The 27,795-nt window shown below is 43.0% G+C and overlaps 1 protein-coding gene across 3 annotated transcripts; it reads right to left on the reverse strand.

Moving 5' to 3' along the window:
• Positions 1 to 1,881: 1,881 nt before the first annotated feature.
• On the reverse strand, positions 1,882 to 27,111 carry wu:fi75a02 (uncharacterized). 3 transcript variants are annotated; one of them, XM_060913452.1, is made up of 9 exons: positions 26,822 to 27,111; positions 23,694 to 23,982; positions 22,861 to 23,193; positions 16,777 to 18,430; positions 13,213 to 13,269; positions 5,352 to 5,568; positions 5,125 to 5,258; positions 2,688 to 2,759; positions 1,882 to 2,588 (listed from the first exon to the last, which is right to left on the reverse strand). In XM_060913452.1, the coding sequence occupies exons 2-9, from the start codon at positions 23,971 to 23,973 to the stop codon at positions 2,333 to 2,335; spliced, it is 3,003 nt and encodes a 1,000-aa protein (XP_060769435.1). In that variant the 5' UTR covers positions 23,974 to 23,982; positions 26,822 to 27,111; the 3' UTR covers positions 1,882 to 2,332. The 3 variants fall into 3 exon arrangements, with proteins under 3 accessions (XP_060769435.1, XP_060769434.1, XP_060769436.1); XM_060913451.1 differs by having other exon boundaries at positions 1,882 to 2,591; XM_060913453.1 differs by lacking the exon at positions 13,213 to 13,269 and having other exon boundaries at positions 1,882 to 2,591.
• Between the last annotated feature and the right edge of the window lie 684 nt (positions 27,112 to 27,795).

A 27,795-nucleotide genomic window follows, 5' to 3' on the forward strand; every position in this document is an offset into this window, starting at 1 on the left:
TATGTGAAACCGTCTCTGCTACTGTGTTGGACTAACATTATTGCTCGACTACCCCATTTTAGTTAACAGACGACAGATAAAAAGCTTGTTCATCGCTCAACAAGCCCCGCCCACTATCAACAGGGCAAATAACATGAGAGAGGGTTAACACAAGCTAGTTCATCAGTCAGCAAGCAAACCCCGCTATCAACAGAGCAATGAACATAGTGTCATTTCCTTCTCTGGGTGGAGTCTTGCCAAATGATGACTGAAGTTCAAGGTTGTCCCCGTCATCTCCTCGATAGTTCTTCTGCATATGGAACACATAGCAGTGCATTTTTTTACCACTGCACGAGAAGTCTGTATAAGCAAAGTGGACAATCCTAGGGGCTTTTCTCCAGGCATTTTAGCACCATTAACATTAGTTTGTTCCTGAACATGACACATGAATGTGCATTCTCTTGCATGAAATTAGTATAAAAATTAATGTAGATATATCTTAGGGCAGCATGGTGGTGTAGTGGTTTGTGCTGTTGCCTCACAGCAAGAAGGTCCTGGGTTCAAGCCCCGTGGCCGGCGAGGGCCTTTCTGTGCGGAGTTTGCATGTTCTCCCCGTGTCCGTGTGGGTTTCCTCCAGGTGCTCCGGTTTCCCCCACAGTCCAAAGACATGCAGGTTAGGTTAACTGGTGACTCTAAATTGACCGTAGGTGTGAATGTGAGTGTGAATGGTTGTCTGTGTGTCAGCCCTGTGATGACCTGGCGACTTGTCCAGGGTGTACCCCGCCTTTCGCCCGTAGTCAGCTGGGATAGGCTCCAGCTTGCCTGCGACCCTGTAGAACAGGATAAAGCAGCTAGAGATAATGAGATGAGATAATCCCTCAGTTTGTTTACACAGACAAGATATATTCTGTTTTCTAATCAGCAGAACACTGTGTTCTAGATCCCAGAACATGCAGGTTATGTGTTACGCCATAATAAGTAAATCATGTGAATGTGATCACGTGCAAAACCATGAAAAAAAAAACAAAAATCCTCACCTGACCAAAAAAGTTAGAGAAAAAAAAAACATTTAAAAAAATAAAATGAAATAAAATAAAAATATCCACATTTGGGGAAAAAAAGAAGCATGAAACATGTGAAGTGCCTAAAAAGCACATGTGCAAATTTGAAATGTGAATCATGTGATTATTCAGATGTTGTTTTATCTCATCTCATCTCATTATCTCTAGCCGTTTTATCCTGTTCTACAGGGTCGCAGGCAAGCTGGAGCCTATCCCAGCTGACTATGGGCGAAAGGCGGGGTACACCCTGGATAAGTCGCCAGGTCATCACAGGGCTGACACATAGACACAGACAACCATTCACACTCACATTCACACCTACGCTCAATTTAGAGTCACCAGTTAACCTAACCTGCATGTCTTTGGACTGTGGGGGAAACCGGAGCACCCGGAGGAAACCCACGCGGACACGGGGAGAACATGCAAACTCCGCACAGAAAGGCCCTCGCCGGCCACGGGGCTCGAACCCGGACCTTCTTGCTGTGAGGCGACAGCGCTAACCACTACACCACCGTGCCGCCCATGTTTTATATATATATATATATATATTTTTTTTTTTTTGTATATGATTAGATGAACATTAGCATCAAACTACAATCGCCACTTTTATCTCGTAAATGAAATGCCAGTCAGTGTGTGAGCTATTTCATATCAGAGTAATGGAAAAAGTTTTTTCATCCCCTTCTACATCACAATGAGTCCAGAAGGAAGAACTGATCAGGTGTGCCGTCTCTTCTCCAGCTTCATACACAACTCTGCTGTACCTTTCGATCCGTGCATGATCTCCTCATCCGCCAGTTTTTTCTTTAATTCAATAACAACTCTTGAAAATTTGTAATGATTAATATTTGTAGATTTATTTGAATCATAGCAGCTTACACTTTATTTTTCACATCACAGATGAGGTCCGGCATTAAGCAAATAAAACAATTTTACAGTCATTCAATTCAAAGCAGGAAGAGGTGACATTTTACTTTTTCATAAAGCACAAAAATCAAAGGCAGCATAAATAATTACCAAAGCTGAGATTTGCTGACGATTTTACATTAGACAGTGTAGGTCTGCTATCCAGTTCCCTCAAGGGTTCTTTGGATTTTAATGTTTCTTAGCTTCCTAAACTGCTTCTACTTCTACCAGGTCACTCTGAAAGACACCATCTGGTGTCGGGTTTTACATAAAACCCTACAAAGGAACATACCAAAGAACCCTTAAGGATTTGAGCAGAACAGGGTGAATGAAGAAGAAAAGAATCTCCAAGTTGTGAATTGTGTTGATAGTAAAGTAAACCTTGTCTAGTCCTCCAGTCCTTGGCGAGAGAAGTAGTCCTCCAGTTCACTAAGTCTCTGGATTAGCATGACGTTCAGGTCTGCATCTTTATTTTTGGCTCTACGGGATCCCTTTAATCGAAGAGAACCCAGGCTGGCCTTGGCTTTGCGTTTCCGTGGGAGGGTAAAATCTGGGAAATCTAAAACTCGCTTTCGTTTTTGATTGCCAATGCAAACCAGCGTACCGTTCTTCTCCTTTGGCTCCTCGAAGATCGTCTCCAAGCTTCTGGGAGAATGGGAAAGACCCAGTAGATTACAACCATGCAAACAACAGGACATAAAATTGGATTACAACGAGCAAGAAAGAGCAAGCAGTCCAGACCTGTTTGGCGTTGGAGATTTGTAATTCTTGTTAGTGTAAATCTCCTCCAGACTAAACTCCTTCTTCTTTAATCTGAAGAATTATTGAGGACAGTTTTCAGATAACATGCAATAAACCGTAGCAGGGACTCAAAGACAAAATGCACTCGAACGCCTTGAATATTTAACATTTATTCCACAAAATCGAGTCGTGCATGAGCCGATAGCTGACGAGGTGCGTAGTGCCGAGCCATGTACGACGAGATTGAGTGAATAACTGTTTTATTCTATCCACATTCACTGGATTTTGAGAAACCGTGCATTTTTATTTTTTGCAAATTCGATAAATAAAAACTTTATAAAACATCCGACAAAATCATTTCCGCTTAGAACATAAACAAACCGGCGAAATGACAGTAGCAATTTGTGAAAAATGCTATAATAATAATTCTTGGAGCAAAAAAGATCATCAAATACTTTTATTCCATATTTTGTTGCTTTTTTTTGTAGTTTTTGGGGTTTTGTTTTCGAGTATTTATTTCGTCTTCGGTTGGTTCAGCAACACACGTCGCCATTTTGTTTTTCTCCTCTCGGTATATGGCTACTCTACTACTAGGCTATCAGCTCAATCAGAGCACGCAATTGCTCATATCCAGTTAATGTGGATAGAATAATAATCCTTATCTATTAATTAACATGTCATCTTCAGTGGTGTCAAAGATTTATTTTGTAATGTTGACTTTTTTTTTTACTTTTCATTGACATGTTGATTTATTTTCAATTTGGATTTGGCTAACAGTTTCCTAAATTTCCCACAATTCTATTCAACTCCGTGCTGCGAGATACCTAAAAAAAAAAAAAGCAATGCACCTTTAGCGTGTCCAGTGATCTCTGTACACTCTGCTCAAACAGAACTTCGAAAGCTTCAGTTTTCACGTTGATACCTTATCACTCAACACCGTCATACTCGTCATCTCAATGACTATTGACTAGCCAAGCTGTAACTCAACACTGCCGCCCTGCATTCTGGAACTTTGATTGGATTTGGATCGGGAAGTCTGCTAGAGAAGCAGCTTTGGGACCAAAAGGTCACCGTTTCAATTCCCTGGACTAGCAGGAACGGCTGACGTGTCCTTGAATTAGGCACCGAATCCCCAACTGCTCCCCAGGCTGTTCTTGGTATGCTGAATGTCACTGGGGATAAGAGGCTCTGTTAAAAGCCTGTAATGTAATGTAGATTTCTCATTAATATGTAATTCAACATCACTGGAAAATGGTGAGTGAGAAAAGAAGCTCTTGCTCTTTTGTTTCTAGGACCTAATAACAAAACTGTCTCATTCATGTTTGGGATCATTCAATTGTTTTCTCCTATTAAACACCACTGTAACTATACTAGGAATAACAATGGGCCTCACTGATCGATCTTTGACTAATTTTTACATTACATGACATTTAACAGACGCTCTTATCCAGAGCGACGTACAACGAGTGCAAAAGTCAGGGACACAAAGTGCTGAATTTCTAGACAAGAAAGTTCTAGTGACAACTGAACAAGTGACAGAATAATACTTACTGTAATATTCTGTTGAAGTACCAATACTCAAACAGCCAGGGAAACAAACCAGTGATATAAAGTACAACTAAATAGAGAACTCAAAACCTCAATCCCAGGCTAGACTGTACACAGCCTGGTTGGCCTAGACCGAAACGCAGTGACACAGTGGGCAGGAAAGAAGGGGAGAGGTGTAGCTTGAAGAGGGGAGTCTACAGTCTGTGCTTGAAGGTGGTCGGCAGTTCTGACCTCAATGGGAAGGTCATTCCACCAACGGGGAACCAGGACAGACAGCCGTCTTGAGCGGGCTGGGCAGGAGCAGAGAGGAGGACGGGCCAGGCAACCAGTAGTAGCGGAGCATAGGGATCTGGCTGGCATGTAGGGGCGGATCAGACTCTGGAGGTATGCTGGCCATAACCCCTCGAGGGTCTGGTAAGCTAGCACCAATGTCTTAAGTTTGATGAAAGCTCCAAACACAAAATTGTGTAAATGTTGGCGTAAGCTAAAATTTACCAAACTAAAATGTATGCCAAATGTTCAACAATTCCATAAACAAACACTCATTTCTTTCATATTTGCATGTCTATGTTGATAAATGGCAATCACCTGTAAATTACCAGGTTAGGGTTAGGTTATGTACGTCACAGCTGATTTGCACTTGGAGACATCCACAAAAGGCCACATTCACACAGAGGAAAACAGAAAATGTGCAAACCAAGAATTTAGCAGAGTCCCAAAGGTCAAAATATGGAGAGAAATTACAGAGGTGAATTTGGTGTTGTCAATATAATCGCCAAACACAAAACCACAAATATTTCACTATAAACATATTTAATGTGTTTCAGGGTGGAGTTTTACTTTAAATAAAGACAAAACACATAAAAACAAGAGTCAGATCCTGGCTCACCTCTTTGGTTTGGGCAGCCCCATTGGGGTGAGGTTCTTGTCTGGTTTGGGTACAGTCTTCCGGATGCGAATCTGAGAAACCCTTTTAGACCTTTGGGACGGTTGCAATGAGGAGCTGGATTCAAAAAGCTCCACCTAGAGGAAATCCATACCATCGATATAAGAAATCTATAACATCACATAACACTTAAATATTGACTCAAATCCTGTTGTTAAAGTGATGAAGACCTGCTTGTCCTCTCTAGAAGATTCCTGGTTGTTCAGTTCAGGGTTCTTAATAATTGTACCAGTAATGGAAAAAGCGGATGCACTTTCAGTGGGAGACACCGCCAACCTCACAACCTTGACACTCGGGCTACATCGTGAAGTAATATCGGCGCTCTTCTCTGGGCTGAGAGGAGGAGCCTTTATGAGCCAATGTTGGGATGGAGATGATCCAGATTTCCTGTATAGATAAAAACAACCAATAAACTGGTCAAAATGATCTAGCAAAGGCTACTACATCATATTTATTGTACTTCAGCCAAGAATTTAGCCCTTCAATCACAGTTTAACATGCATTAGTCATTTGAGGTGAGTAGAGAAATCAAATCAAGTCAACCCCCCAAGGACTGCAATGAATGATTTAGAGTAATCATGGATTTCTGTGATCAGGGTTCCCACTCCAACTCAAATGTCAAGTTCCCTGACCAAAAAGCTGAATTTCCATGACCTACAATGAACAGAAAAACAGGTCACCTTTATGTTGAGCAGACAAAAAAAATAGCCTCAATGAGGCTGTAGCTCATACCAGCCACTGCTGTCATCTGTAGGTTTGAAAGCCGATCACTCCTGTAGGAGGAGTAGTGATTTTTTTGAAATTGCATATGACCCCTGTGTAGCCTCATCCATAGCAGGTGGTACCACCTGGTGAACAACTCTTGTTGGAATATGTCTTTAGAGTCTTCTGGGTGAGTTTCAGTGAAAACATCCCAGCAGTTTACGAACAGTAGTGTTTTGGTGTGATGAGTCACCCAAAAATTTCAGATGCCCATTAAATGTTAAAGGTGGCGCCACCATCTTCACAACTTCTCATCTCATCATCTCTAGCCGCTTTATCCTTCTACAGGGTCGCAGGCAAGCTGGAGCCTATCCCAGCTGACTACGGGCGAAAGGCGGGGTACACCCTGGACAAGTCGCCAGGTCATCACAGGGCTGACACATAGACACAGACAACCATTCACACTCACACCTACGGTCAATTTAGAGTCACCAGTTAACCTAACCTGCATGTCTTTGGACTGTGGGGGAAACCGGAGCACCCGGAGGAAACCCACGTGGACACGGGGAGAACATGCAAACTCCACACAGAAAGGCCCTCACCGGCCCCGGGGCTCGAACCCAGGACCTTCTTGCTGTGAGGCGACAGCGCTAACCACTACACCACCGTGCCGCCCTCTTCACAACTTTTACATTCCATATGAGTTTGATCAAAATCTGATCACTCCTGTAGGAGAAGTAATGATTTTCAATGAAATTGCACATGACCACAGTGTAGCCTCATCCATGGTAGGTGGCGTCGCCTGGTGAACAACTCTTGTTGGCATATGCCTTTAGAATCTTCTGGATGAGTTTCAGTGAAAATGTCCCAGCAGTTTACAAAAAGAGTAGCTTTTAATGTGACCCAAAAATTTCGGACACCCATAAAATCATAAATATGACAGGTGGCACCACCATCTTGGCAAGTTTTATGCACACCCACCTGGGGAACATTGTATGCGAGTTTGATTGAAATCTGATTAATCCTGTAGGAGGAGTAGCGATTTTTGTAAATTGTGGACGGACAACGACAACGGATAGATGACACATGATTGCATAAGCTCATCCGGACCGGCCAACAGCCGAATGAGGTAACCAGCCACATTATTTTAAACTCATCAGTTTTCGAGCTTTATTTAATAATTCACAGATGACTCTCTATTTGCTCTACAGTTTTCTGACACTTGTCCACATTTTTGGCTTGTAAAAACATTATGTAACCATTTTCATAATTTATGTGCAAATTAGGACGGCACGGTAGTGTAGTGGTTAGCGCTGTCGCCTCACAGCAAGAAGGTCCGGGTTCGAGCCCCGTGGCCGGCGAGGGCCTTTCTGTGTGGAGTCTGCACGTTCTCTCCGTGTCCGCGTGGGTTTCCTCCGGGTGCTCCGGTTTCCCCCACAGTCCAAAGACATGCAGGTTAGGTTAACTGGTGACTCTAAATTGACCGTAGGTGTGAATGTGAGTGTGAATGGTTGTCTGTGTCTATGTGTCAGCCCTGTGATGACCTGGCGACTTGTCCAGGGTGTACCCCGCCTTTCGCCCGTAGTCAGCTGGGATAGGCTCCGGCTTGCCTGCGACCCTGTAGAACAGGATAAAGCGGCTACAGATAATAAGATGAGATGTGCAAATTATTATTGGAATAGTTCAAAGAGATAAAATAAACAATACTAAAATTGTCAGTTCATTTGTTGTACTTTAATGCAGATGAAAGTGCAAGAATCTGCAGAATTTAATGGTATAAAATTTGGACATTCCTGACACAGAAGAACAGTTTAAAAAAAAAAAAAACTATAAAAGCAAGAAAACCTTTGTGTAAATACTTTTTTCCCGACATCAGCTTTTGGGGACAGAGCGCTGCAAAAGCTAAAGCATTCACTCTCAAAGGACTCGAACCTAAACTATGGGCTAGATGGTATTACTGCCCTCCATGTCTCAAGAACCCCAAGGACATCTAGTTACACAGCTCTTTGCACTCTATTATTTATGCAGTGATGCTTTTTATTGTTAAAACAATATCTGAAGTGTTATTTGTAAAATAATATCTTGCTCTAGGCTTTCGAACAGGGTTGTAAGATTTTATTTTAATTTTATCTAACAGTGGATGGAACAATAATTACAAATGCTAACAGAAGCCGCACATTCCAGTTGTAGCTATAGTCATATAGTAACTATAAATCACCCTTGTAATAATAATAATTATTATTTTTTCAATAAACGGTTCATGTTCAGCACGGTGGTGTAGTGGTTAGCACTGTTGCCTCACAGCAAGAAGGTCCGGGTTCGAGCCCCGTTGCCGGCGAGGGCCTTTCTGTGCGGAGTTTGCATGTTCTCCCCGTGTCCGTTTCCTCCGGGTGCTCCGGTTTCCCCCACAGTCCAAAGACATGCAGGTTAGGTTAACTGGTGACTCTAAATTGACCGTAGGTGTGAATGTGAGTGTGAATGGTTGTCTGTGTCTATGTGTCAGCCCTGTGATGACCTGGCGACTTGTCCAGGGTGTACCCCGCCTTTCGCCCGTAGTCAGCTGGGATAGGCTCCAGCTTGCCTGCGACCCTGTAGAACAGGATAAGCAGCTAGAGATAACGGATGGACGGATGAACGGGTTCATGTTCAGTTCCTTTTTCATTTATTCTCGATTCATGAGTCACACAGGTTGATCAGTGTGTAACAGACAATAACAATAACAATTTTATCCAAAAGTAGTTTTTCCTGTCTTAGTCGATTTTATTTCCATTTCACATGTGTGAAACTGTTGTAAAGTTAAGTCTGTTTTGTGTAGAACTCTCTCGAACTGCTACACTCTGACTCCATAGTGATATTTTGCACAGGACTGGGTTCCTCTGATAGCAGAAACAAAGCTCCAGCTCTCTCTGCTCTTAATCTGCTCTGTTCTTTCAGGCTATGTCGCTCCTTGTTGGATTTTTTACTGAGTTATATCCCATTAAGGAGGGAATGAAGTACCTCTTACCACAACCCACTCAAACTCTGGACAGCTAACTACCCCACCCCACCCCACACATCTGCATGTGCAATACAGCTGGATTTTCTAACTTCTATTTCGACCTCCTCAACCAAAATGTGCAACACTCACTTGATTTGTGTAATACCCAATATGTGTCAGTACCACTTCAGATAGATATTTATTACTTTTTTATACATTTATTCCTATACAGTTGCACTCAGTTTAATGACAGCCTTACATAGCTCTGTCTAGTACCCTCACTGTTTTGGTTATAATTGTGTATTATAGTGTTTTTAAATTTGAGAATGTATGTTGTTTCGTGGGCGGCACGGTGGTGTAGTGGTTAGCGCTGTCGCCTCACAGCAAGAAGGTCCTGGGTTCGAGCCCCGGGGCCGGCGAGGGCCCTTCTGTGTGGAGTTTGCATGTTCTCCCCGTGTCCGCGTGGGTTTCCTCCGGGTGCTCCGGTTTCCCCCACAGTCCAAAGACATGCAGGTTAGGTTAACTGGTGACTCTAAATTGACCGTAGGTGTGAATGTGAGTGTGAATGGTTGTCTGTGTCTATGTGTCAGCCCTGTGATGACCTGGCGACTTGTCCAGGGTGTACCCCGCCTTTCGCCCGTAATCAGCTGGGATAGGCTCCAGCTTGCCTGCGACCCTGTAGAAGGATAAAGCGGCTAGAGAGAATGAGATGTTTCGTATTTTGTAACCCCCCCTTTTTTTTTCCTTTAAATAATGTCTGTGAAGCTGACTCGTGGAAAACACTCAAGAATTCCAATGTACCTGTACTGCAGTGTATTTGTACAAATGGCAATAAACTCTAAACTAAAGCTGTTTGAAACTAATCTGGGTTTTCCTTGTCGAATAAGGAAGCTGCTTCACCTGTAAAAAAAAGCAAACACTTTCATGAAGGAGCTAACTCAAATGCGAGCCGAAAAAATAAATAAAACGAGATTCTTAAGCAGGGCGGCATGGTGGTATAAGCCTCGGTCACAACCGGCCGTACATGCTCCTACGGCCGATCCACGTGCAAAAAACGCAAGAAACGGACGGAGGGCGCGCGTGACATGCTGATTTTCGAGCCGTAGACTGGCCGCAGAGGTTCTTTGTCATGTCAAACAAACTCTACGGGCGCTTACGTTTTTTTCAGGTTGCAAGACAAACTTACGGCCAGCGTGCGTCTTTCTCCATGAACAAAAAAAACACAGCGATTTGGGAAACGCCAAAAATCGCACAGCCAAAAAAATCGTACGTCTGCTTGTGACCTAGGCTTAAAGTGGTTAGCGCTGTTGCCTCACAGCAAGAAGGTCCGGGTTCGAGCCCCGTGGCCGGCGAGGGCCTTTCTGTGCGGAGTTCGCACGTTCTCCCCGTGTCCATGTGGGTTTCCTCCGGGTGCTCCGGTTTCCCCCACAGTCCAAAGACATGCAGGTTAGGTTAACTGGTGACTCTAAATTGACCGTAGGTGTGAATGTGAGTGTGAATGGTTGTCTGTGTCTATGTGTCAGCCCTGTGATGACCTGGCGACTTGTCCAGGGTGTACCCCGCCTTTCGCCCGTAGGCAGCTGGGATAGGCTCCAGCTTGCCTGCGACCCTGTAGAAGGATAAAGCAGCTAGAGATAATGAGATGAGATTTTAAATACGAATGCTAATTTCTCCAGAGTTTTCAGGCTTAGCTCCTTGCGCTGGTCTTTCAATATGGCGGTGCAAACATAAATCATGTGACCTCTGACGTCAGCGGCAGCAGTCTATAGGCTGCCCCGCAGCCATTTTTACGCCAGCTTTGAATGGAAGTGTTTTGTCGTTCTCACCCTTACGTTAAAACACACTGACTCACAAGAATTTTCCGTTATATTCTGTTATTAGAAATAGAAGTCAAAACATGCAGAATCCATGAAAAAAAGGTTACTGAATATGTATTACTGCAGGAGCATGACTAAACAAATGGGGATTCCTGAGGATTTCCTTGAAATATGGTGGTGTCACCCCCCGACTCAACAGTAGTGCGTTCGTCCCGTGATCGGGAGGTTGCGGGTTCGAGCCCCGGCCACGATACACCAAAGTCCTAAAAATTGGTACTGGTACAGCTCCCTCGCTTAATGCTCAGCATATGAGGGTAGTTCCAGGACTAGTTGGCCCAGTGTCAGGATAATGCGAGTGGGTGTGGTATCATCTCAAGTATCTACAGAGCAATTCTGCAATAGCTACTAAATAAATTCTCTCTTATTGCTGTTTCTGTGAAATTGAAGGATCAGTTAAAACAAATAAATAGATTTTAATTCCAGATTTTTATGCTTATTTTTTAAAACTACATGTCCTGCTATAAGCAAATAGATAGTCATATGTTTTCAGTACTACAAAAAAAAAAAAGCTTCCACTACTTAATTGTAGTGAAATACGGCATGGAAAATATTGCCATTTTGCCAAAAAAAAAAAAAAAGGCAACTAAAAGTTAAAACATCCTACAAACAAAATTCCCTGATATTCCAAGACTTGCTCCAAAATATGATCAAATCCCCTGACTTTCCATGTCTGGAATAAACTTCATGACCTGTGGGAACCCTGTATTACAGTTGTGTTCAAAATAATAGCAGTGTGTTTAAAAACGTGAGTAAAGCTCAAAATCCTTATAATAGTTTTTATTTCCATGCATTGGGAACACTGCACATTATATTCTACATCAAAACATGAAGAAAAATGTATGAATATTTTAATTACTTTACAGAAAATGAAGAAAAATGAACATTGGGCTGTTCAAAAAAAATAGCAGTGTCTGCATTTTTCATTACAAACTCCAAATATTTACTGTATAAACTGAAAAAATCTTAAGGATTTAGTATTCCTGTGAATCACTAAACTAATATTTAGTTGTATAACCACGGTTTCTGAGAACTTCCGGCACCTGTGAACAGGTATTCCAGCCCAGGATGATTTGACAACATTCCACAATTCCTCTGCATTTCTTGGTTTTGCCTCAGAAACAGCATTTTTGATGTCACCCCACAAGTTTTCTATCGGATTAAGGTCTGGGGATTGGGCTGGCCACTCCATAACTTTCATTTTGTTGGTCTTGAACCCTGATGCTGCTCGCTTACTGGTGTGTTTGGGGTCGTTGTCTTGTTGAAACACCCATTTCAAGGGCATTTCCTCTTCAGCATAAGGCAACATGACCTCCTCAAGTATTTTGATATATGCAAACTGATCCATGATCCCTGGTATGCGATAAATGGGCCCGACACCACAGTAAGAGAAACATCCCCATATCATGATGCTTGCACCACCATGCTTCACTGTCTTCAGAGTGTACTGTGGCTTGAATTCAGTGTTTGGGGGTCGTCTGAAAAACTGCCTGCGGCTCTTGGACCCAAAAAGAACAATTTTACTTTCATCAGTCCACAAAATGTTTTTCCATTTCTCTTTAGGCCAGTCGATGTGTTCTTTGGCAAATTGTATCCTCTTCAGCACGTCTTTTTTTTTTTTTAACAGTGGAACTTTGCGGGGGCTTCTTGCCGATAGATTAGCTTCACACAGGCATCTTCTAATTGTCACAGTACTCACAGGTAACTTCAGACCGTCTTTGATCACCCTGGAGCTGATCATTGGCTGAGTCTTTGCCATTCTGGCTATTCTTCGATCCATTCGAATGGTTGTCTTCTGTTTTCTTCCACGTCTCTCTGGCTTTGCTGTCCATTTTAAAGCACTGGAGATCATTTTAGCCCAGCAGCCCATCATTTTCTGCACTTCTTTACAGTATACGTTTTACCTCTCCAATCAACGTTTTAATCAAAGCACGCTGTTCTTCTGAACAATGTCTGGAACGACCCATGTTTCTCAGGTTTTCAGAGAGAAATGGATGTACAACATGTGCTGGCTTCATCCTTAAATTAGGGCCACCTGACGGACATCTGTTTTTTCACAGAATGAATGACCTCACTAATTAAACTCCACACTGCTATTATTTTGAACACGTCCCTTTCACTTAATTATTCGATTACACAGACTCAGGAGCATGCATATCATGAATGTTGGGTCTGTTGGTTTTCTATGACTCTACTACACCTACTGGTAAATTATTTGCCATGTAGTAATATAATTTCCACCAAAAATAGTGACTGATCTGGTTAGTCGTGTTGGACTGCTATTATTTTGAACACAAGTGTACATCTTAATCTTTATTGTACCAACACCATTTCCTAAAAACGTAATGGTTAAAGTGAAATAATCCCAAGAAGAAGAGTGTTATTCAATTATTCACTGTGCCTCAAGAGCAAAACATTAGCCTGGAATATGGAAAAAGCATATGGGAGCAGATATTTATTTATTTGCATGAAACCCACCGCACTGAACCAGTTTTCTTCCCAGGAGGAGACTCTTGACTGAATCGTACAGCATAGCTATCAGCGCAAAAGAGAAGAGAATCAGGACAGGGCAGATTTCTCAAATTTCAAAGCAGCATGCAAGCTCAAGCGTATGATAATCACAGAAGCTAACGCGTGCAATCAGGACATATTAGGGGACTGATTTAGCCACATGCATCCCTTCAGTGGTAGAGCTTTCATAAGAAATCTGATCAATAATGTGCGATGTACAGAAGTTGATTTTGTTCAACTTGAACAGCACACAGAATGAGACAGCGGGAAATATGACCATCGTAGGTTTCCTGGCCACTGATTTGAATTATGATTTGATCCTGGTGGTTCACAGAGCACAAAGTGAGAATCTTTCAGAATACAAAATTTACTATTAATGGACATTAAAGGTTTTTTTTTTCCCCTCTCCTCCTCACTCCTATCCTTTGTGTGTGTGTGTGTGTGTGGGGGGGGGGGGGGGGGGGGGGGGGAATCCAATAAACATGCTGGACAGGTTATGAAATTCCATACGCATACTTGTCTCACACATCAGGGTTTTATCGTCCCCTTTTAAAAGCACAAACTAAATTCAAAAGGCTTGCACTTATTATTAAATTTTATTTATTTATACATACAGTGCTCAGTGTAAATGAGTGCACCCCCTTTGAAAAGTAACATTTTAAACAATATCTCAATGAACACAAACAATTTCCAAAATGTTGAAAAGACAAAGTTTAATATAACATCGTTTAACTTATAACGTGAAAGTAAGGTTAATAATATAACTTAGATTACACATTTTTCAGTTTTACTCAAATTAGGGTGGTGCAAAAATGAGTACACCCCACAACAAACACTACTACATCTAGTACTTTGTATGGCCTCCATGATTTTTTATGACAGCACCAAGTCTTCTAGGCATGGAATGAACAAGTTGGCGACATTTTGCAACATCAATCTTTTTCCATTCTTCAACAATGATCTCTTTTAGTGACTGGATGCTGGATGGAGAGCGATGCTCAACTTGTCTCTTCAGAATTCCCCATAGGTGTTCGATTGGGTTCAGATCAGGAGACATACTTGGCCACTGAATCACTTTCACCCTGCTCTTCTTCAGAAATCCAACAGTGGCCTTAGATGTGTGTTTAGGATCATCGTCATGTTGGAAAAGTGCACGATGACCAAGGGCATGGAATGATGGTAGCATCTTCTCTTTCAGTATAGAGCAATACATCTGTGAATTCATGCCGCCAATCAATGAAACGCAGCTCCCCGACACCAGCCCCACATAAGGACACTGCCACCACCATGTTTCACTGTCGGCACCAGGCATTTTTCTTTGTATTCCTCACCTTTGCGACGCCATACAGTTTTGAAGCCATCAGTTCCAAAAACATTTATCTTGGTCTCATCACTCCAGAGTATAGAGTCCCAGTAGTCTTCATCTTTGTCAGCATGGGCCCTGGCAAACTCTAGGCGGGCTTTTTTGTGCCTGGGCTTTAGAAGAGGCTTCTTTCGTGGACGGCATCCATGCATGCCATTCCTCTGCAGTGTACGCCGTATTGTGTCATAGGAAATAGTCACCCCAGTTTAGCTTTCTACTTCTTTAGATAACTGCAGTGAACTCGCATGCCGATTTTCTTCAACCCTTCTCATCAGAAGACGCTCCTGTCGAGGTGTTAACTTCCGTGGACGACCTGGAAGTCTCTGTGAGATGGTTGCAGTTCCATCTTTAAATTTTTGTACCACTTTTGCTACGGTATTTTGACTGATAAGTAAAGCTTTGCTCATCTTGTAGCCTTCACCTTTGTAGTGTAAAGAAATTATTTTCTTTGGGGAATTCTGAAGAGACAAGTTGAGCATCGTTCTCCATCCAGCATCCAGTCACTAAAAGAGGTCGTTGTTGAAGAATGGAAAAAGATTGATGTTGCAAAATGTCGCCAACTTGTTCATTCCATGCCTAGAAGACGGTGCTGTCATTAAAAATCATGGAGGCCATACAAAGTACTAGATGTAGTAGTTTTTGTTGTGGGGTGTACTCATTTTTGCACCACCCTGATTTGAGTAAAACTGAAAAATGTGTAATCCAAGTTATATTAACCTTACTTTCATGTTATAAGTTAAACAGATGTTATATTAAACTTTGCCTTTTCAACATTTTGGAAATTGTGTTCATTGAGATATTGTTTAAAATGTTACTTTTCAAAGGGGGTGTACTCATTTACGCTGAGCACTGTACATCCTATTCCTAGATCATTCCCCACTTACACCAAAGTGCTGTCAAATTCTTGAATCTGTTTTTGCCAGAAAGTCTTGATTAATTTTCTATAAAAGGAGCTGACAGTCCTGGGGAGGTGTTCCAGGCATGCCCCCCCGGGAGGAGGCCCCGGGGAAGACCCAGGACATGCTGGAGGGACTATGTCTCTCGGCTGGCCTGGGAACGCCTCGGTGTTCTTCCCGAGGAGCTGGCCGAGGTGTCTGGGGAAAGGGAAGTTTGGGCTTCCCTGCTTAGGCTGCTGCCTCCGCGACCCGGTCCCGGATAAAGCGGAAGAAGACGAGACGGGAGCTGACAGTAGTGGAGGCAATTCACAGGGACTTGTACAGTGGACACATCACATAAACGAGACCGTCAATGACTGCATAGCTCACTCCGGACCCGTGAGAAATCAAATCTGGGTAGAAGTTACATGCACCCTAGGTACCCCTACCTTCATGCCAGAAAGAATCAAAATCGGTGAAGAATTGAGGGAGAAGCGATTCTCGTGAAATGTGGACAACACCAGACGGACAACACACGACAGCATAAGCTCATCGCCTGTCAGCCGAATGAGCTAATAAACATTTTTTTAAAAAGTTATTATTGTAGATGTTAACAAATTTAGCCTTACCATTCATGGAAGGAGCCTCCAAAATCAGTGTTTCTAATATATATTAGACAGATCTAAGGGTATTTTTCACCCATGAGAAAGTTGAAGGATGGAAGATGCTACATTTTAAAGCATCTCTATAACAAGCTGCATATTTTATTGTCTCGTTTAACTTCAAAGGAAAGTGAGGGGAACAGAATTAAAAAAAAAAAAAAGTCTTTTTTGGCAAATTTCTGTGGTATAAGAGGAATAAAATGCATTGAGACATGCAATTATAGGAAAATAAACAACTTCAGGCTAGTAACAATATCAGCATATTTTCCTAGACAAATGTGTGGAAAAACAGTGAGTGCACTGTCAAATAGGGGTACAGTAGGAGTCCATTTCTGTTCCCCAAGGTACAATCGACATGAATGTACCCCCAGGGCTCATTATTGGATTTCAGGGTAACTGTGTGTACCTTTTTAGGGTCAAAAAGGTACATGTGTGTTCCCAAGCAGTACCTAAAGGGTACAAATAAGTGCCTTAGAAGATACTGCCCCAGTGGCAAGCCATTGTACCCCTAAAGGTACAATGATGTACTTTGTTTTCTGAGAGTGTGTGGTGTGCTTGGTTACATCTTAAAAAGAAGGAAAAATAAATAAATAAATAAATAAAAACCACCAGTATTAACTTGGTTGCTCACCTGTGATCATTATCCAGACCTGGTGGGCCGGTGTGATCAGCCAACAACCGAAGAGGAGAACCCTTGGTCTGAGCTATAACCTGCTTCTTCGCAGTACTGACCAAAGATGACGACCTGGTGGGCAAGGAAAAGGAGGGGTGGATGTGGCGCAACCGTAGTCTGAAAGAGGCCAGAGAGGGCATGGCCAACACTGTGCTCAGGCCTGTCCCCGCAAAGCTTCCTTCTCTCACAGTAGACATGGGGACATTTCTGGGAGTCTGAAAAGGTTGTGTCATAGGTTGTGGTGGGGTATGGGGGGCCAAGTCTCCACTTTGCTTTGAATAAAGTGGGAGAACACTGTTTTCATGTCTCACAACAGGCCCCCAAGTGTCCGTTTTTAGTTTTGGAAGGGGCAGATGGAACACTTGACTGGTGTTCAGTTGAGGCCATTGAGAGAAGGAACTGCCTTTATGATTGTGGTGTTTGAGTTTAGGCACAATTCTGTGGTATCTCACGAGAGGTAGGGCATTTTTGATGGACGGTCTATTAGGAATCAAGCGGCAGGCAATGGCTTCCAGGTGATTTAGAAGATTGCTCATACTATGGCGAGACTGTATTCCTGTATGAAGCAGTTTTGACAGCCCATTCTTGGAACTTGACACTTTTGAGTCAGTCCCGGGCAAAAGGAATCCCATAGCTGAAAGGCAAGCCTTGTAAGTGTCCAAAGGTAGCACCACTGAGGTGACTAATGGGCGATGGGAATATGGGTAAGATTTTATCCTTACACAGGCCAATGCTCCATTCCTTGAGTAAGACTGAGAACCTATAACCTTTAACCATTTCCCCTTACCACATTGATTTGTCCCCTCATCATCAACTGGACCGGAAGCATCTCCTAAAGGTAAAGCCTTGCATGAACCTGGCATGATCTTTGAGAGGAATGAGACCTTGACCAAGGTAGGAACAGACACAACTTCAGAAAATGGCTGCTCATCTTTTTTGGTTATTGTTCCAAGATCCTTTGTGGACAGAGTCATGATCAAGGGAGCACTACAAGCTTCAGGTTTGTCGGCAGTACTAGACCAGCCGACCAAGTGGGACATACCTGCCATCAAGTCTGGTAGGGGATGTCTCAACAGGACCGACATTGCTTCCGATTTGCAATTTTTTACATCTGAACTTACACTACTAGGACCATTCACTAGATTCTTGCATAAGCTTCTCTCCACTAAACTTTTAAGAACTTCACTACTGAAAGAAGGCACCATAAGTTGTGCTGATTCATGTAAACACTGATCAGTAGAGTGACACTGAATGCCTGCATCCAAGCTCTCAGAAGACTGGCGCTTCGGATAACAAGTTGGCTCATTTTGGCTGTCGTTTTGGTCCAATTTACTGAGCAACACGTCCGGCTCCATGTTGAAGTCTTCAAAAGCCAAAACCTGTAAGTCGTTACCAGCTCCAAGAGCTGTTTTCACCTGTCCAGATGAGCCTCCATTAAGCGCAGGTGGGTCCAAGACCTCAATGTCATGATTACAATCAGAGTTATGTGCAGACAAATCAATTGCAGTCCCTGAATCAATCCATGGTTGGCACACAGCGTTTCCATGACTAACTGATCCCTGAGAGGATATCTTGGATACATCATCTTCCTTTTCCTCAACGGAGTGCTTATCTGGAAGAATGCAACAATGACATATCAACTGATATACACCATGAAATTTCAATACTCTCAAAGTTTGATTTTTATATCTTATTTGATCAGAACTGTTTCTGTTCATGAATATTCAGATTATATTGTGACAAAATATCAGCCAGATGAAACATTTCTCAGGATAATGGTTATCATAAAGGGATAGACATTTATATTTGAATATCTGGTATCTTTCTATTCAGATATCTTAAACAATCTTGCATTTGATCAGTGGTTTACCAACATTATGAAAAAGGCAAGACCGCTCAAGGCTTTACGATGTTTATTTTGGCTATTTGCTATATTACAGACACTACACCAAGTTGTGTTTTGAGCAATTCCAGCGTTATGGACGTGACACTTGAACTCAAAATGGCAACAAATGACCCAGTGCATGTTTTATTGTCTCCCAGTATTTAAACAGGTGTTGCATATTTTAAGGCTGTACCATACTGGAGAAGTGATAGAACAAGAACAATTCCCATAGTACATCTAGGGCATGCCAGAAATTGCCAATAAAAGATGCGTTATGGATGTGACAGAAAAAGTATCACTTTTCTTGGGTGACTGTACATTTTTATCAAACTCTGTGAAATCGTAAACCTAATGTCGAAATGGAGATATCCATTTGATAGAGGGGTCCAAGGTGAATATTAAAAAATCTTTGTTTAAAATATTTTGTATTTCATGCAGAGTTTCGGAAGGAAAAGTCAGCGTTATGGATGTGACGAAATTCCGTTATGGATGTGACGCGTCTGAAATAGACATGGCATATGTTTAGAAAATCAGCAATTTAACCACCATAACCCTTTGAAAAACTCTCTAAATATCAGCTAAAACTATCAAAGTTCTGAAATAATATTTAGGATGGCTATTGTTTTGCTGTTTTGTGGATTTTAGCATACATTTCTGTGGCTTGTGGCAATAATATAGAATTGTACATGATCAAAGTTGATTTTAGCTTGGGGTTTACATTATAAGAAAGAAAGACTGACATATTAAGGCGAAGGGAACAATTCTTGTGACAAATTGGTTCAACTTATTCACATCTGTAAAATACAGGCTTAGGTGATATCTCTGGGAGTGGTTTTGATATTACATGTTGCTTTATTTTTGCATGGTGAGGTTGACATTTACATGGAATTGCCCTTTTGGCTACATGCCATTTGTATGTAGTATAGACATCTTTGGTGGAATTTTCCTGACAGACTCTTAAAGGCACAGGACACATCCTGGTCAGTTTAGCCTAGGTCACAACCGGACGTATGATTTTTTTTGGCCGTGCGATTTTTAGCGTTTCCCAAATCGCTGCGGTTTTTTTTGTTCATGGAGAAAGACGCACGTTGGCCGTAAGTTTGTCTTGCAACCTGAAAAAAAACGTAAGCGCCCGTAGAGTTTGTTTGACATGACAAAGAACCTCTGCGGCCGGTCTGCGGCCAGTCTATGGCTCGAAAATCAGCACGTCACACGCGCACCCTCTGTGCGTTTCACGTGTGCCCTCCGTGCGTTTCCTTCGTTTTTTGCACGTAGACCGGCCGTAGGAGCACGTACGGCCGGTTGTGACAGAGGCTTTTGAAAACAGCTTTTTTTTTTCCTTTCTTTTTTTTGGGGACCAGGCGCCGAAGGAAATGCCGTACTTTAAATACCGGCATCTTAAAATGTACCACATGTGGTTATTTTTTATTACGACGCATTATGTAAACTGTGGGTGGTAGAAATGGGCAACTGGACTTGCTTGAAGATTCTTGAAAACGTTTCACCTCTCGTTCAAAAGGCTTCCTCAGTTCTGTCTGACTAATAGGGAGTATCAGATATTTATCCTCTCCTGGATCAGAATCAGAATTCTGATGACCAGCTCATCTAAGGTGTCAGTCACTACGTTTACATGCACGTCCAAATCGAGCTGCTGTTGGTAATCGAGCAAAGGGTCCCAGCAGGGGTGCCAGAGAAATCCAATCCTACATGCACAAGTGAAATCGGGCTATTGTGCAAGGTGCACTGTGCACCCGAGCCACACGTGGCGCTACACGCCCCATCGTGTTGGTACACTTCCGGTTGTCATCATGAAGAAGAGCTATAGTGTTGCCAGATACTGCTGACGTTTTCCAGCCCAAAACATGTTCAAATCCGCTAAAATGCACTTAAAACCCCATTTCTCTGATTTCTCTGGCACCCCTGCTGGGACCCTTTGCTCGATTACCAACAGCAGCTCGATTTGGACGTGCATGTAAACGTAGTGACTGACACCTTAGATGAGCTGGTCATCAGAATTCTGATTCTGATCCAGGAGAGGATAAATATCTGATACTCCCTATTAGTCAGACAGAACTGAGGAAGCCTTTCGGACGAGAGGTGAAACGTTTTCAAGAATCTTCAAGCAAGTCCAGTTGCCCATTTCTACCACCCACAGTTTACTATGACCTGGATGATTGAGAATCTTCACAGACATGACGCATTATGTAATGGTTAAATTTGATGGATAGGGCTTGGAAGGGGCAAACCCTTGGAGTACTGGCCTTGTTTTGGGCTGCTTTTTAAAATCAGGCATGGCAACCTGATAAGTCAGGAAAGTAAGTGGCATACATGTGGTGCTATTCCATAATCACAAACAAGCCATCATAGTAAATCTCATTTCATTATCTCTAGCCGCTTTATCCTGTTCTACAGAGTCGCAGGCAAGCTGGAGCCTATCCCAGCTGACTACGGGTGAAAGGCGGGGTACGGTACACCCTGGACAAGTCGCCAGGTCATCACAGGGCTGACACATAGACACAGACAACCATTCACACTCACATTCACACCTACGCTCAATTTAGAGTCACCAGTTAACCTAACCTGCATGTCTTTGGACTGTGGGGGAAACCGGAGCACCCAGAGGAAACCCACGCGGACACAGGGAGAACATGCAAACTCCACACAGAAAGGCCCTCGCCGGCCCCGGGGCTCGAACCCAGGACCTTCTTGCTGTGAGGTGACAGCGCTAACCACTACACCACCGTGCCGCCCACCTCATCATTTCTATTAATTCATTTTTTTTACACGTTTTCTCTCTTTCAGCTTGTTGTTTTTCTTGCAAAAGATTTCTTAACCTTTCTCTAGCTCTTTCACGTCTTCTTTCCTTTTCTTCCTCTGTTAAAACTCGCTCTCTTCCCGGTTTTGACTTCTTTCTTTCCTTGGTTAACTTGTTCTGACATCTTTTTAAAGTTTGTATTAAAGTTTGTAAAAATTATTTTGTTGCGCTGTTTGAGTTGTTCACGGTGGAAAAACCCGATAAATAGGAAATTATCTGTAGACAAAAATAAGTTATGTAGGCGCGCTCGCGCTTCTAGTTCCCGCCAAAATCAAACAGCCAATCAGAATCGCGAGGGGCACAGACGGACGGACGTACATGGCTGGGATCCCTGTATGTCCATGAAAAATCAACTCGATGGGTTACCATATTTTCTTAAGTATGGAGGCCCGTGCGAAAGCTCCGCTACAAAGAGCCTAAACGTAAATCAAACTGTTGGTCCATTGTATGTGATATTTGGACTCATCACAGACAGGGGGAGGTTTTAGAACAAATGATTATGCCACAGTTTACAAACTGACATCCAGGGAAGTCATGGCCTAAAGGTTTGAGAAGCAGCTTTGGTTGCCAAATTACCAAAAGGTTGCCAGTTCGATTCCCTGGACCAGCAAGAAGTGCCCTTCAGCAAGTCTCCTAACCTCCAACTGCTCCCCAGGCTACTTTGGGTATGTTGTATGCTGCGCTTGATAAGAGCATCTGCTAAATGCTTGTAATGCAATCAAATAAATTGCTATTCAAAAGAGCTCTTTTATGCTGAAATGTCTTTTTACATTTTAAGTACATCACCAGCTTTGCATCGTCATTACGTAATGATTTTCGGTGGCACGGTGGCGTAGTGGTTAGCACGGTCGCTTCACAGCAAGAAGGTTCTGGGTTCGAGCCCCGTGGCCGGCGAGGGCCTTTCTGTGTGGAGTTTGCATGTTCTCCCCGTGTCTGCGTGGGTTTCCCCCACAATCCAAAGACATGCAGTTAGGTTAACGTGGGGTGGCCTTGAGCAAGGTACTTAACCCCTGACTGCTCCCCGGGCGCTCTAATGTGGCTGCCCACTGCTCTAGGTGTGCGTGCGCTCGTGTGTGTTCACTGCTTCAGATGGGTTAAATGCAGAGGATGAATTTCACCGTGCTTGAAGGTTTTTTCCTCTCCTAATTGCGTCTAATAATAAAATAAAACCTTGTCATTTTTTATTTTTATTCATAAGACTAAAGTATTCTCTTGCTGATATTTGAGCAAAATTAAAAGATGCAAATGTTAAAATAGCAAAAGTGCTTAAAATGCCCATCCTTAATTTTAACTAGTGATCGTTTCACCTATCAAAAGCCATCTTTTCATAAAATATTTTTACCATAAGTGTTGGAAGGGGGAATACTCGGAGCAGCCAACGTGCTTGAACAGGCAGCAGTCATGTTTCGTCCCAGGAGGCTCACTTCACTGTGAAGCAGGGCGAGACTTTTTCCATGTGCAGTGCCCTGGACATGCAGTTGCTCAATCCTTTGCTCGACTGCCTCAAGCCGCTGGCTCAGGACACCAAGTGTGCCTGTCAGTAAGCGCTTCATTTCAGTTTGATGGGCCACAAGAAAGCGCTCCAGAGAACCCAGTTGCTCTCCTTTTGGATGTTCAGGAGGCAAAGCGGACGTGGTCAGCGGCGGTTTCCATTCTGTGGCTTGGAACCTGTCCCCTAAAACAATAAATGAGAAATAAACAGTGGATTTCCACCAAATTATAACCGCCACTGTTTTTCATCATGTTGTTTAAAGGGCTTTCACACACCACAGCGGAGACTGCTTAACACTCCACTGTGGTAACCATAGTAACAGTAATGCTAATCACAGAAAGTACTTATCTGACACGAACTGCGTGGTTATTTTAAACTCATAAGCTAAATATCAGCAAGCTCAAACATTAAAACAGGCGTGTAGGCATATGTACATGTCTTGCACAGTTTTTCAGGGTTAGGCTTGCTCGTTTGCCAGTATGGCTTTGCTTGCCCCCTTGCCTCTCAGTAAATGAATGAAGAATGATTATCACCTTCCTTATGGTAAGCATATAATAATAAAGTTTTTTAAATTATTATCAGGGACCATCAAGTTGAAAGCTGAGCTACCGAGTCTGTAGAAAAAAATACTATGTTCTGCAACTGCTCTAACACTTCCTTAAAAAAAAAAAAAAATCCATTACCTTCATCTGTGCCAGCTTTAAAATTAGTGTTGCTTCCCAAATCACCATTCAGCTCTGAAGAAGTCTGGTTCAGCTGTTTATCAGTGTCCAGCAAAACAAAACTTGATGTCTGAGGTTCCTGAACTGAACACATCATTTTATCTTCCTTCCCAATCTCTTCTTTTGTGGTTCCTCTGTAGGCCATCACCAACAGGTCTTGGTAGAGTGCAGACTGTGGGCAGGGGCCGGTTGAAGCAACCTGCCGTGTTTCACTAGGGTCGGCCAGAGGGTTGGATAACATCTTCAAAGACTGATGGACCAAGAACACAGACGTGAGTAAAATATTATATTCATATACATCATAGCACTGTCACACTGTGTCAATGATTTTATCCAAAGCAACCAACAGCTGAGACAGGATACAACTGAGCAGGGTCTCACTCAGAAAACAAGCTTGGCCATGCTTATAAACTTTGGATCAATAGCCTTGAGCCTTAACCACTGAACCACCACATTGCCCCACCAACCTGCACCAACCCCCCCCCCCATTTCAGTCCCCAATACTGACATCCTGGCAGTAACCTCTGTGCTCTACAAACCTGTCTTGCCAAATTTTGTGAGTACCAGAGGCATGATGGTGGCATTTTTAAGAGAAATTGTGTTCCGCGTTCTCAACCATAACACATGTTGCAGCAGTCGCCATTACAAGCATTCATAAAATACATCAGATGATTGACTCGCCCAATATGAAATCTGAATGTAATGTTTATGCATTTCTGTATCAGCCCAATACTGATATTCACATTGGTTTATCCTTACAAAATCCCTGCAAAGCCAGAAAAAAAAACGTATCAGAAGCTATTTCTGACTGGCATGGTGGTGTAACAGGTAACATTGCTGCCTCCCAGCTCCAGGGTTCAAACCTGTGCTTGGTTAATTGTCTGTCTGGAGTTTCCCCCATGCGGGTTTCCTTCGGGTTCTCCAGTTTCCTCCCCCCACCCCAAAAAAAACAAACAAACATGCCCTTACCCTAAGATGAATATTTTTGTCTTTCATGATGGTCACCATGTCACATTCGGCAATCACAGTGCCATAAATTCTTACTGTGTCTTGGTTGGAAGACTGGCAATACTGCAAGTTTGTAGTCTGGCTAACGCGACTTCAAAGCTCTGCGAGCATCTGGTCTGGCAAAGATATTAAGCCCAACCATTTCCCAAAGTGCGTGGTTGACCCACCTCCCTGAAATGCCTCAGTTTGCTACTGGTTGAAGCCAGAAAAGGCTGTGATGAAGCTTAAACCAATCACATCACTCTTTCCTCTGACGTATGTGACGCGACGGGGCTAACTGGTAGATTAAACTCTTACCGAAGCCGGTCGGGAGCAAGGTGAAAACGTCCTTCCTTTCAATAAATACCTCCAGGGCTGCTCTTTGCTCCGTTTTCAATGAGAACTTGCTCCATGTTCGTAATGTTTCTAGTGAATGAAGCGCTTCCGGCATAGATTCTGTAAACAATCTATGGCTTCCGGTTGCAGTTCTACTACGTCACTGCCTTGAACACACCTCTACCCAGGGCCACTGGAGATGCTCAAAGTTGATTGGCTCCCGATTTTTCGGGAGCTTGGAAGAGCTGTAGATAGCTTGCCTGGCCAGACTAAGGTGGGGTTTACATTAGACCGTATCAGCGGATCATCAGATTAACGTTTTTAAAATGATTAGTGTGCACACAGCAACACCAATACACGATTCGCGTGCACACAGCAACACCAATACACGGATACGCTCGGCTCCGCAGGCATCCTGCGCTCCAAATCACTCCGCCCTGAACAGCGAGTGCCCTCTGGAGGGTGCGCACTCCGGCCCTGCGCAGCTCACAGAGCGCGCGAGTGGAGTGCACAAGCAGTGATTCGGGACTGAGCCGCTGTGTGTGTGATCCCAGCGCATATCACTTACCACTTGCAAGTGGAAGGATGGCAAGCCTAAAGACAATCATAACTACACAATGGGCAGTATTTGCATCAGTATTTGTAGTATTTTCATACTTTTATACTCTTTAATGAAAGGTGATACAAGGCGGAAGTCCGCGCCGTTTTTCAGCAGTCGCGTCACATGACCAACGCCAGCGAATCAGGAAGGTGGATGTCACAGTGACGTTGTCCAATGACGACGCCAGCTAGAGCTCAGCACAGCGTATCCTCAATGTTTACACAGCACCGGACCAGACACGATCTGGATTGAATACGTGGACCCTGGCGGATTCCCGTTTCCCGGCGTTTTAATGTAAACGGACAGTGCATCCGCGAAGAAAACGAGACAGATACGGTCTAATGTAAACTTGGCCTAAGCTCGCAACAGGCCCTCGTGTTGTGTCACGCTTAGGATGGGCGGGCCCAGGCTAGCAAGTTTGACCCTGACCAATCATTGTTCATGTCCTTGCAGGGGAGGAAGGTCAAGAAATTGTCAATCGTTCCCACACGATAGTAACTTGAGTGCACAATCATAAGACTTTTCATAGGGACACTGTGCGGTGTCCCACACACCATACTGCCGTTTATCACACTATAAAGCCAGTTTGTCATTCTCGACATTCATATTCGGGCCTGACGCTGGAAATTTGTCAGCCACAACAAAACAGGGATGAATTTGTGCATTCTGATTGTGTGCACTGCAATACACTGTGGCTCCCATCCAAAAGTCTCACACCCAGTTCCACCCTGACCCTAACCAGGAAAAAAAGTGCTTACTGAAGATGAAAGAATAACTAAAACTATTTCTAACAGTCCATACATTCCTCTTTAAAATCACATCTCAAACATCTGATTTTTTTTTTTTATTATTCAGTGCAAATAAACCAAAATAACATACAAGTCTTTTGCTAAACAATGCATGTTTGGCCTTCCAGTGAGAGTTCTTCTGTCAATTCTGTAATCTCCAAAATGTCAGCATTTCTATTCAGTCATGGCTTAAGAGCTTAGATGTCCTAATTTTTGCAAGATATAAAAGCTTTTTTCAACAGTAGGTTGGAATAGAAAAACTAAATACTGTACTGTACTGTACTATGAGATTGCACAGGATGACTTGGCTTCACAAATGAAAGTCAGCAGTAGACTAAACAGGAGAGGTTTTATTTACAAAAATAACTCCAGCATACCTTAATTAACAGCCAATCATCGAGTCTCAGTCCTTCAGTGCAAACTCTAATAACGAGATGTTTTCTTTAAACGCGTTGATTACTTCTTGATCCATATCTGCGTCCTACTGGATGTAAATGGCAACAACTGTTTCCGGCGGCGTCACACGGTCAGGGGCCGGTTTTCGATAAAATGGCGATTAAAAAGCCTTATTTCTTCATCAGAACTTGTATAATTTCACGTCTTATTTCACATATGCACTTGAAAAGCACTTTAAATAACACGTAATGTTATCAGACCATTGATTGCACGAATACGAAATGGGAGTCCCGAATTACAAACGCTCCTTCCGGTTTTCTTGTAGCTCGTTTCCTATTGGTTGGTTTCGGATAGAAGTCGCAGCTGATTGGTTGTTCAGTGTTTCTAGTTCTATGAAACCACCTTACAATGTTCAGTGTCCACGTTTGTAGGTTTAGGTTTAATTTAATTAAAAAAAAAAAAGTCATAAGTGCTAAGAACTTAATCTGGACTTGGATTTCTTGGTACAGTGGACTGACAAAGAAATCTAAGTCCAGATTACAAGTGGTTCAAAATAAGGTCATCAGGTTCATGTTGAATCTCCCTCCTAGGTCTTATATTGGGGTGGAAGAGTTTAGAAATGTAGGATTGTTACCGGTGGATATGCGTGTAAATCAGTTAAAGTTAGGACATGTGTATAATATTTTTCATAATAATGCTCCTGTGGGCGGCACGGTGGTGTAGTGGTTAGCGCTGTCGCCTCACAGCAAGAAGGTCCGGGTTCGAGCCCCGTGGCCGGCGAGGGCCTTTCTGTGTGGAGTTTGCATGTTCTCCCCGTGTCCGCGTGGGTTTCCTCCGGGTGCTCCGGTTTCCCCCACAGTCCAAAGACATGCAGGTTAGGTTAACTGGTGACTCTAAATTGACCGTAGGTGTGAATGTGAGTGTGAATGGTTGTCTGTGTCTATGTGTCAGCCCT

This window comes from Neoarius graeffei, chromosome 28 (assembly GCF_027579695.1).
Source record: "Neoarius graeffei isolate fNeoGra1 chromosome 28, fNeoGra1.pri, whole genome shotgun sequence".
NCBI classification, from domain to species: Eukaryota; Metazoa; Chordata; class Actinopteri; order Siluriformes; family Ariidae; genus Neoarius; species Neoarius graeffei.